Source organism: Centropristis striata, chromosome 22 (assembly GCF_030273125.1).
Source record: "Centropristis striata isolate RG_2023a ecotype Rhode Island chromosome 22, C.striata_1.0, whole genome shotgun sequence".
Lineage (NCBI taxonomy): Eukaryota > Metazoa > Chordata > Actinopteri > Perciformes > Serranidae > Centropristis > Centropristis striata.
This window is the reverse complement of record NC_081538.1, coordinates 30,616,878-30,628,423: the sequence shown is the minus strand read 5'-3', so window position 1 is coordinate 30,628,423 and position 11,546 is coordinate 30,616,878. Positions and strand designations below refer to the sequence as shown.

General features: G+C 33.1%; 1 protein-coding gene across 2 annotated transcripts in view; it reads left to right on the top strand.

Annotated features, from left to right (window-relative positions):
* Positions 1-3,046, top strand: part of LOC131960726 (uncharacterized) — a 6,429-nt gene extending 3,383 nt beyond the window's left edge. For both annotated transcript variants that reach the window (XM_059326000.1, XM_059325998.1), the window contains exons 5-6: positions 1,304-1,345; positions 2,698-3,046. In XM_059326000.1, the coding sequence (XP_059181983.1) occupies positions 1,304-1,345; positions 2,698-2,796 (141 nt within the window). In that variant the 3' untranslated portion in view covers positions 2,797-3,046. The remainder of the gene's footprint in view (positions 1-1,303; positions 1,346-2,697) is intronic.
* The last annotated feature ends 8,500 nt before the right edge of the window (positions 3,047-11,546 follow it).

The following is an 11,546-nucleotide window of genomic DNA, read 5'->3' as shown; positions in this document are numbered from 1 at the left end:
CACACGCACACACACACACACACACAGACACACACAGACACACACACACACACACACACAGATAGACACACACACACACAGATAAACACACACACAGATAGACACACACACACAGATAAACACACACACAGAGATAGACACACGCACACACACACACACACAGATAGACACACACAGACACACACACACACACACACACACACAGATAGACACACACACACACACACACACACAGATAGACACACACACACACACACACACACACAGATAGACACACACACACACACACACACACACACACACACACAGATAGACACACACACACAGATAGACACACACACACACAGATAGACACACACACACAGATAGACACACACACACACAGATAGACACACACAGACACACACACAGATAGACGCACACACACGCACACAGATAGACGCACACACACGCACACACACAGATAGACGCACACACACGCACACAGATAGACACAGACACACAGACACACACACACACACACACACACACATACACACACACACAGACACAGATAGACACACAGACAGACACACACACACACATACATAGACACAGACACACACACACACACACACAGATACACAGACACACACACACACATACACACACATAGACACAGCAAGACACACACACAGACACACACACACACACACACACACACACACAGAGATACACAGACACACACACACACACACATACACACACACACACACAGACACAGATAGACACACACACACACACAGATACACACAGACACACACACACACATACACACACACAGACACACACACACAGAGATACACAGACACACACACACACACACACTCGTACTAATTATAAAACAACATTGTGATGATCTTCAGTCCTTCGTGAAGCCAAAATTATATAAAATATTTCAGGTTTCAGAATCTTTAATATGAAGATTTTCTGCTTTTCCTTCCCAAAAAAACCTTTTCTGACATTTTATCAACCAAACATCCAGAAACCTCTGAACCAGCAGCTGTTTAGATTAAATATGTTTTGATTTCAGCCTCTTAAACCCTCTGAAACGTTGAAAAAATAAATATCGTTTCATCATAGAAGGAATCTGTAACAACACATATTATCGTCGGAATTTAAATTTCCGATGGTCCTTGAACAGATCATCGGTTACAAGTTTCCATTTTATTCCAATTTTTAAGATAAATATTTCTCAGAGGAATTCAACTTGTGATGGACTGACTCACCTGTTTGTTTGTTTGTTTGTTTGTTGTTTGTTCAGGTGGTGATGCGTCCGGAGCAGACTGTTGAAGAGGGACAGAAGGTACGTTTCAGATTTTTAATCACGTCTTCTGTCCACTTCGCTCATTAATGGAAACACATTTATTTATTTATTTAGTTAGTTAGTTAGTTTGTTAGTCGGTTTGTTAGTTAAATATTTGATACATTTTTTTTTTAACCACAAACTGTTTTTTCTCCCTTTTTGTCCATTCTTCTCCCATACTAAGTAAAAACTACTTATTTATTATTATCTTATTTAGATTTATCCTTCATTTTTATTCATTTATTGTCCCGTTAAAAGCTCCCATCCACTCAAATAAACACGTGCTGTAACACCAGCTATTTAATTACTAATGAAAATATTATAATACTCATTAATTCATTTTTTTTAATTCATATTTTTTATTATATATATATTTGTTACATGTAGCTTTGTTACATTATCCTAATTAATTAGCTTGTTTCTTTACACATTTAAACAAAGTTCTGCACATTAAACAGTTGTTTTATTTTTAATTAATTATTTTTTTTAAAGTACAATCATTTTATTTCTAGTGTTACTGTATTATTTTTATATTATATTAATTTGTTCTATTTTCTGTTCTTTGCTACATTTTCCTAATTAGATTGTTTTTCTTTACATATTTAAATGTTAAACATTCTGTATGTTTACATGTTTTATTTTAATTTATATATTATCATTATAGTATTACTATTATTGTTATTGTTGTTATACATTTTTTGTTTTTTGATGTTTTTTTAAATCTGTTTAAATATCTAAACAAAGTTCTTCACATTAAACATTTATTTGATTTTAATTAATGTATTTTTTATTTTTTTCTTACATTTTCTTCGTGGTATTGCATAATTTTTATATTAATTTGTTAATTTAATTAATTAATATTTTTTAACAAAATACAAACACTTTATTTCTAGTGTTATTGTATTATTTTTATAATATATTAGTTTGTTAATTTAGTTTTTTTGTTATTTCCTAATTAATAAGCTTGTTTGTTTACATATTTAAATGTAAAAAGTTTTGTCTGTTTGCATTTATTTTAATTTATATTTTTAAAAATCTATACATTATTTTATTAACATCATCATTATTATTATTATTATTATTAGTAATAATCATTATTATTACTATTATTTTATTATTATTATTTATTATTATTATTTATTTATTTTTATTCATCATCATCATCATCATTATTGTTATTATTTTTATTTTTAGTCTTTTCCCCCCTCTTTTTTCCACCTTCTGTCGTTATTGAACTCATAAAGCTTTTGTCTTAAAAAAAACCCCCAAAAAAACCTGCCAAACTTTCCTGTTATAGAAGCTTAACCTGTTTGTTTGTTTGTTGTTGTTGTTTGTTGTTTGTTGTGGTGCAGGTGGCCGAGGAGCTGATGGAGAAGCTGGGCGTGTCTAAGGAGAGTCTGGTGACGGGAGCCTACATGGACCTGATCCTGAAGGGACACAAGGAGACATAAACAAACAGACAAACAAACAAACAAACAGAGACAATAACAACAGAGTGTCAGGTTACATTCACACAGTGAGTAGAATAAACAACAGAAACGTTCTGTCTCCAATAAATCAGTTATTAGAATCATCTCTAGTTTATTTGCACTAACAATCAGAAAAACTGATTAAAACAGAATCTTTGTATTTAGTTGTTGACTGACTTTGTGATTAATTGATATGAAAAACTTCTTTTCTAAATAAATGAACTAAAACTGAGCTGGTTCACGTGTGAATTCTCTTATTTAAAAAGAATAATTATAAACAAACAGACAATACAACCTCAGGTTTTTGTGATTTAACAGCAAGAAAGTGGTTTGTTTAGTTTAAAAAAAACGCCAAAAATCAACCGTTTATTGTGGAAAGAAACTGTAAAAACAGGCATTAGAGTTTGAACTTTCCGACGGTCCTTGAATGCATCATCAGTTACTAAAGTTTTTCGTTGTAAAAAGTAACACAATTTTTTATATTAGTGTCAGAAATATTCCCTGAAAATCTGTTTACACGGAGAGGAAATTTTGTGGTATTTGTTAATTTTGTTTCTTTTTGGTAATTTTATTTAGTTTTTTGGAAATTATTTTTTTTGGTCATTTTATGTGTGTTTTTTTAATTTTGTGTCTTTTTGGAAATTTTGTGTCATCTTATGTTGATTTTTTGGTCATTTTCTATGTTTTTTGTAAATTTTATGTAGGGTTTTTTTTTTTTAATTGTACGTATTTTTCAATTCTTATAAAATAAATACTCTAACAATATAAATACTTAAATACTTGTAAAACATAAGATGTAAATATAGCAACAAAAAAACAACAACAACCTGAAACAGCTGTGAGAGTTCTTTGAGAAGTTGAAGGTTTTTTTTAATGTGCATTATTTTCTCTTTATGTGATAAAAGAAAAATGTATTTAATTTATAACTTGAGCCATTCTTTATAATTAATAACAATTTAAACACATTTTAAATACAATTATCTTTTATTAAAAGCAAGATTATAAGCTCTGGATTTCAGGGGAAATGTTTAATAACAATATTTTTTATTATAATAAATCACATTTATAATGTCATTTAATAAATTATATTAAAAAAATAAATTTAATAAATGAAAAAGTTGCTGGAAGTTGGAGGTTCGGCTCGTCAGTTTGTTCCTGTGGATCTGAAGCAGCGTGACGTCTCCATGTACACCTGAACGCACCACACACACACACACACACACAGACACACACACACACACACACTAAACACGCTCTAATCTCCAGCAGGTGGGTGGTTGCCATGGTAACTAGCCAGTCAAGTCACCTGTTTGAGGTTTTTTCATCCTGAAATTAAAATGTAAATCCCAAAGTGCAGATTTTTAGGAAACCTTTAATCTCAAGGTGCAGAATAATCCTAATGAATTAATATTAATAAAATGTATCTATTCAGCATTTTAAATGTTTTTTTTTAAAATACAGTTAATACAATTAAAATATTACTAAAATGAAACGGAATAAAAATAATAATTCAGATGAGACGATGAGATTAAACGGTGAATTTATTCTTGATTTAATCTGTTTTTTGGGTCTTTCTGTCTCATTTAAAATCAGATTTTTTTTTCTGTTTCAACAAAAATAATAATTATAAATAATATAAAGAAACATTTTACCTGCAGATTTTGGACAGAAACATAAACTAGACTTCAGGATAATTATTATTAATGTGATTATAAATCAGCTGATGGTTTAAATCAGAGTTCAGACTCCATCAGGCCAGCAGAGGGCTCTGTGACCACACACACACACACTAATAATATTATATTATTTATATTTATTGTTTTATTTTGAGATAAATTGCGATGCAGCAGTTGCAGGACAAACACAGGAAAATTAATAAATATTTAATATATATATTTACGTCCTAAATTAACAAAATGCCAAAAATCTATTTTTTTTAAATGATAAAAATTAGAGTTTAACAAATACTGTAAAAATAATTAAAGAGGTTTTTGTGAACATTTTATGGCTTAAAGTTGCTTTAATTGGCATTATTATTTTTTTAATGTTATGTGACAAAGAAAACTTTAATTTATAAATAGTAATTTGACACATTTCAAAGAAAATATGAAGTTAAAAATAGCAATAAAATGTTTTTGTCAGTTTAAATCTGCAGATGTTGGCTGAACAAACTATCAAAGTTTTTATTTTCAAATATGAATTTTCTTTTTTACAAAACATAAAATGAAGAAAATGATGCTTTAGGTGGATTAGAAATTGCGTCACATAGATATTTTATTTTTCTTTATTCTCTTTTTTCTTTCTTTAAATGGTTTTGGCAATAGTCTGATACTGAACATACAGAATATATATTATTTATATTATTTAGGTCTTTATTTTTATTTATTTATTATTTTTATTGAATTAAGATCAACTAATTATTGATTTTTTAAACCTCTAGATCCTCTAGAAGTTAAATGACAGAACAGATTCTCCTCGACACTGAAAACAAGTAAGTTAATATATAAAACAACGTGAGACGTATTTATGAGATATTTTCAGCTAAAAATAATCTGAAATCTTTTGGCAGCTCAGAAAGCTGCAGATTCACTGAGTCAGTCGTTGTTGTTGTTGTTGTTGTTTCCAGAATCTGAGTCAACGTCTCCTCTGGTGTCGTCTTGTTGTTTCTGCCGTTTGGAGAGAAATCAGAAAAAAAGAAAAAAACAAAGTTGAACTTCTTTGATAAGTAAGTTTTAAATTTGAATAAAATGGAATTTATATATAAACACGAAGGGTCCACAAATGTCACAAATGTGGGAAAAAAAGACTGAAAATGACAAAAAACCTACATAAAATTAACAAAAGATACATAAAACTAACAAAAGAACTACAGAAAATGAACAAAAAACACAGAAAATGACCAAAAAACAACATAAGATGACACAAAATTTCCAAAAAAACTACATAAAATGACCAAAAAAGACACAAAATTTACAAAAAATATGTAAAACTGACAAAAAAACTACATATAATTAACAAAAAATACATAAAACTAACAAAAAAACTACATAAAATTAACAAAAAACACAGAAAATGACCAAAAAACTAAACAAGATGACACAAAATTTCCAAAAAACTACATAACATTAACAAAAAAGACACAAACTTTACAAAACTACATAAAATTAACAAAAGATACATAAAACTAACAAACAAACTACAGAAAATTTACAAAAAACACAGAAAATTAACAAAAAACAACATAAGATGACACAATATTTCCAGAAAAAACTATATAAAATAATCAAAATTTCCCAAAAAGTACATATTCTCAGTACTATCATGTTTCCAGCTTCTCCTGTCCTCTCCTCTCTGCTCTGTGTAAACAGCCTCTCCTGTCCTCTCCTCTCAGCTCTGTGTAAACAGCCTCTCCTGTCCTCTCCTCTCAGCTCTGTGTAAACAGCCTCTCCTGTCCTCTCCTCTCAGCTCTGTGTAAACAGTCTCTCCTGTCCTCTCCTCTCTGCTCTGTGTAAACAGCCTCTCCTGTCCTCTCCTCTCAGCTCTGTGTAAACAGCCTCTCCTGTCCTCTCCTCTCTGCTCTGTGTAAACAGCCTCTCCTGTCCTCTCCTCTCTGATCTGTGTAAACAGATTCTCAGCAGAATCAATCATGTCTTCAGTGTCTCTGAGGAGAATTTAATGTTTTTAACAGGATTAACTGGTTTATTTTAAATGACACATGGAGAATAAAGAGATTCTGGCACTAATATCAACATTTAACACAAGTAACGGACACTTTTTATAATGTAAACTTGTTTTGTTTCCTGTTTTTACAGTTTCTTTCTACGATAAACGGAGGATTTTTGGCAATTTTTTAAGGAAAACATACGTGGGGTTCAGAGAGTTCAGAATTTAAAAGTGGTCCCAGAATTGAACCCTGAGGAACTCCAGAATATAAGTAGAATAAAGAGATTCTGACACTAATATCAACATTTAACACAAGAAATGGACACTTTTTATTATATAAACATGTTTTGTTTCCTGTTTTTACAGTTTCTTTCTGCGATAAACGAAGCATTTTTGGGAATTTTTTATGGAAAACATACGTGGGGTTCAGAGAGTTCAGAATTTAAAAATGGTCCCAGAATTGAACCCTGAGGAACTCCAGAATATAAGTAGAATAAAGAGATTCTGACACTAATATCAACATTTAACACAAGTAACGGTCACTTTTTATAACGGAAACTTTAGTAACTGATGATCAGTTCAGGGACCGTCGGAAAGTTCAAACACTGACGATAATGTCTGTTTTTACAGTTTCTCTCTAAGATAAACGGTGTGTTTTTGTAATATTTTGTAGCGTTCAGGAGTTTAAAAGTTAAACTTCTGTAGGTGTTGGAGCCTTTCTCTCTCTTTTCTGACGGAGTGAGTCGGAGCAGCCAGACTGTGTCGGTTTATTCTCTTAAAGCGTTTCAGACTCCATCTGTTCTCTCTGTTCTCGTCTCGCTTCATTCAGAAATCAACAGATTCTTCAGCTCGTCTCTCTCTGTTACAGTTGGCAGATCTGAGGAGGGAAGACGCAGATTAGAGGTTTTATATCTGCTGCCGCCGTGTGTCACCACTATTGTTCCCCTCATATGTATATAAATATAAATATATAAATATATCTATATACAGCTGCAGTGACAGTTGACACAATCAGCAGCCACATCCGGCTCAAACACACAAACCATCACCGTCACTCAACTGGAGCTTCACAAATAATAAGAATCATCTGATTCTCTGCAGTAAAAAGACTCAAAAGACTGAAATTAAAGCTTGTTACAATATCAGAAACACTCCAATACAAGTCAAATGTCACTTAAAGGAACAGTACGCAGCTTTTACCTTAAAATAAGAGATGCAAAATGTATTAATTTTGCATCCTTGCCTCCTTTCCTTTCTTTTCCTGCTCACTTCCTTCTTCCTTTTCTCATCCACTTTTCCTTCCTTGGCTTCCTTGGCTGTGTATACTAGTGTGTGTACTAGTATTTCTACTAGTGTGTGCACTTGTATTTATACTAGTGTGTATACTAGTGTGTGTACTAGTATTTATACTAGTGTGTGCACTTGTATTTATACTAGTGTGTATACTAGTGTGTGTACTAGTATTTATACTAGTGTGTGCACTTGTATTTATACTAGTGTGTATACTAGTGTGTGTGCTAGTATTTCTACTAGTGTCTATACTACTGTTTATACCGGTGTGTATACTAGTGTGTGTACTAGTATTTCTACTAGCGTGTATACTACTATTTATACCAGTGTGTATACTAGTGTGTGTACTAGTATTTATACTAGTGTGTGCACTTGTATTTATACTAGTGTGTATACTAGTGTGTGTGCTAGTATTTCTACTAGTGTGTATACTACTGTTTATACCGGTGTGTATACTAGTGTGTGTACTAGTATTTCTACTAGTGTGTGCACTTGTATTTATACTGGTGTGTATACTAGTGTGTATTCTAGTGTGTATATTAGTGTGTGTATACTAGTGTGTATACTATAGTGTATACAAGTGTGCATACTAATGTGTGTACTAATATTTCTACTACTGTGTGCACTTGTATTTCTACTAGTGTGTATACTACAGTGTATACTGGTATGTGTTCTAGTATTACTACTAGTGTATATACTAGTGTTTATACCAGTGTGTATACTTGTGTGTATACTATTGTGTATACTAGAGTGTATACTGGTAAGTGTTCTAGTATTTCTACTAGTGTGTATACTAGAGTGTATACTGGTATGTGTTCTAGTATTTCTACTAGTGTGTATACTAGTGTTTATGCCAGTGTGTATACTAGAGTGTATACTGGTATGTGTTCTAGTATTTCTACTAGTGTGCGCACTCATATTTACACTGATGTGTATACGAGCGTGTGTATACTAAAGTGTATACTGGTGTGTGTTCTAGTATTTCTACTAGTGTGTATACTAGTGTTTATACCAGTGTGTATACTAATGTGTATACTAGCATTTCTAATAGTGTGTATACTAGTGTTTATACCAGAGTGTATAGTAGTGTGTGTACTAGTGTGTGTATGGTTATTTGTACTAGTGTATATACTAGTGATTACATTTGAGTGTATATTAGTGTGTAAACTAGTGTTCATACTAATGTGTATACTAGTGTGTATACTAGTGTTTATACTGGGGTGTGTTCTAGTATTTCTACTAGTGTGTGTACTAGTGTTTATACCAGTGTGTATACTAGCATTTCTAATAGTGTGCATACTAGTGTTTATTAGAGTGTTTACTAGTGTGTGTGTATTAGTGTGTATACTAGTATTTATTCCAATGTGTATACTAGTGTTTATACTAGTATTTATACTAATGTGTATACTAGTGTTTATACTAGTGTGTATACTAGTGTTTATACCAGTGTGTATACTAGTGTGTGTACGAGTATTTATATACTAGTGATTATATTCAAGTGCATACTAGTGTGTATATTAGTGTGTAAACTAGTGTTCATACTAATGGTGATACTAGTGTGTATACTAGTGTTTATACTAATGTGTAAACTAGTGTGCATATTAATATGTATACTAGTGTGTATATTAATGTGTATACTAGTGTTGATACTAGAGTGTTTACTAGTGTTTATTCTAGTGTATACTAGTATTTACACTAATGTGTGTTAACTAGTATTCTACTGGTACTTCTAACTAATATGTATATGAATGGGTATACTAGTGTTCTGTCTTTTTATATAAGTGTGTGCAAACTACAAGTCTACTTGTGTGTGTGTGTGTGTGTGTACTAGTGTTTATACTAGTTAGTGTGTGTACTCGTTATACTAGTGTGTGTACTAGACTGTATACTAGTGTTTATACTAGTTAGTTTGTGTACTAGTGGTTATACTAGTGTTTGTACTTTTGTTTATACTGGTTAATATGTGTTCTAGTTATCCTAGTGTGTGTACTAGTCATACCAGTGTGTGTACTGGTGTTTATACTAGTTAGTGTGTGTACTAGTTATACCACAGTGAGTGTACTGGTGTTTATACTAGTTAATGTGTGTACTAGTTATACTAGTTTATGTGTGTACTAGTCATACCTGTGTGTACTAGTTATACTAGTTAGTGTGTACTAGTCATACCAGTGTGTGTACTGCTGTTTATACTAGTGAGTGTGTGTACTAGTCATACCAGTGTGTGTACTGGTGTTTATACTAGTCAGTGTGTACTAGCTATACTAGTTAGTGTGTGTACTAGTTATACTAGTTAGTGTGTGTACTAGTTATACTAGTTAGTGTGTGTACTAGTCATACCAGTGTGTGTACTAGTCATACTAGTTAGTGTGTACTAGTCATACCAGTGTGTGTACTGCTGTTTATACTAGTGAGTGTGTGTACTAGTCATACCAGTGTGTGTACTGGTGTTTATACTAGTCAGTGTGTACTAGCTATACTAGTTGGTGTGTGTACTAGTTATACTAGTTAGTGTGTGTACTAGTTATACTAGTTTGTGTACTGGTGTTATACTAGTTAGTGTGTGTACTAGTCATACCAGTGTGTGTACTGGTGTTTATACTAGTTAATGTGTGTACTAGTCATACCAGTGTGTACTAGTTATACTAGTTAGTGTGTGTACTAGTCATACCAGTGTGTGTACTAGTCATACTAGTTTGTGTACTGGTGTTATACTAGTTAGTGTGTGTACTAGTCATACTAGTGTGTGCACTAGTGTTTATACTAGTTAATATGTGTACTAGTTATACCAGTGTGTGTACTAGTGTTTAAACGAGTTAATGTGTGTACTAGTTATATTAGTGTTTAGTAGTTTTTATACTAGTTAATGTTTTTACTAGTCATTCCAATGTCGGTACTGGTGTTTATACTAGTTAGTGTGTGTACTAGTCATACCACAGTGTGTGTACTGTATATTCTACATTAGAGTCAGTACATAAACAGATATGTGTGTGTTTATCTCAGCAGTGTGTGTGTGTGTGTGTGTGTGTGTGTGTGTGTGTTTCTGCTGGTTCACATGTGGAAAACACCCTCTCGTCTCCTCTCGGGGTCATGTGACTGCTGCTGCCACGTGGCGCTCTGATTGGTCGATCCTCCTCTCTATGGAAAAAATACCCTTAAATGAAACATTTAATCCTCATATATAAATATATATATATTTTTCCACATATATATATTTTTATTTCCCCTCCCCATCATGCACCAGGGCTCGTCATCATTGGACAGTGATGCAGAATTTTTTTATTTTTTATAGATTTTTTTCATTTTTTTTTATGCTATTGCATCGTTGCCATGGCGACGGGGCCGCTCCTCCACGCCCACGCTGCTTACCCCTCTCTCTCTCTCTCTCTCTCTCTCTCCCCCTCGTTCTAGAGAGAGAGAGAGAGAGAGAGAGAGAGAGAGAGAGGTGTGTTTTCTAACCCACGCATTAGAGTGGGAGACAACGTGCGCACTCACACGTGCACGCACACACACACACACTCATGCACAGAGTGTGTGTCATGCTTGCAGTGTGTGGGCTGAACCGACCAGCCTTCCACTCATCCTAACCCTCTCTCTCTCTCTCTCTCTCCCTCATCCTCTCCCTCTCTCCATCCCTCTCCCTCTCTCTCTCCTCTCTCTCTTTTCGTCTCCAGATACACCTCCTCTTCTTCCTCTTCTTCTTTTTTTTCCATCCTCCATCCTCTCCCTCTCTCTCTCTCCTCCACCTCTCCTCTTCCTCTCCCTCTCTCTCTCTCTCTCTC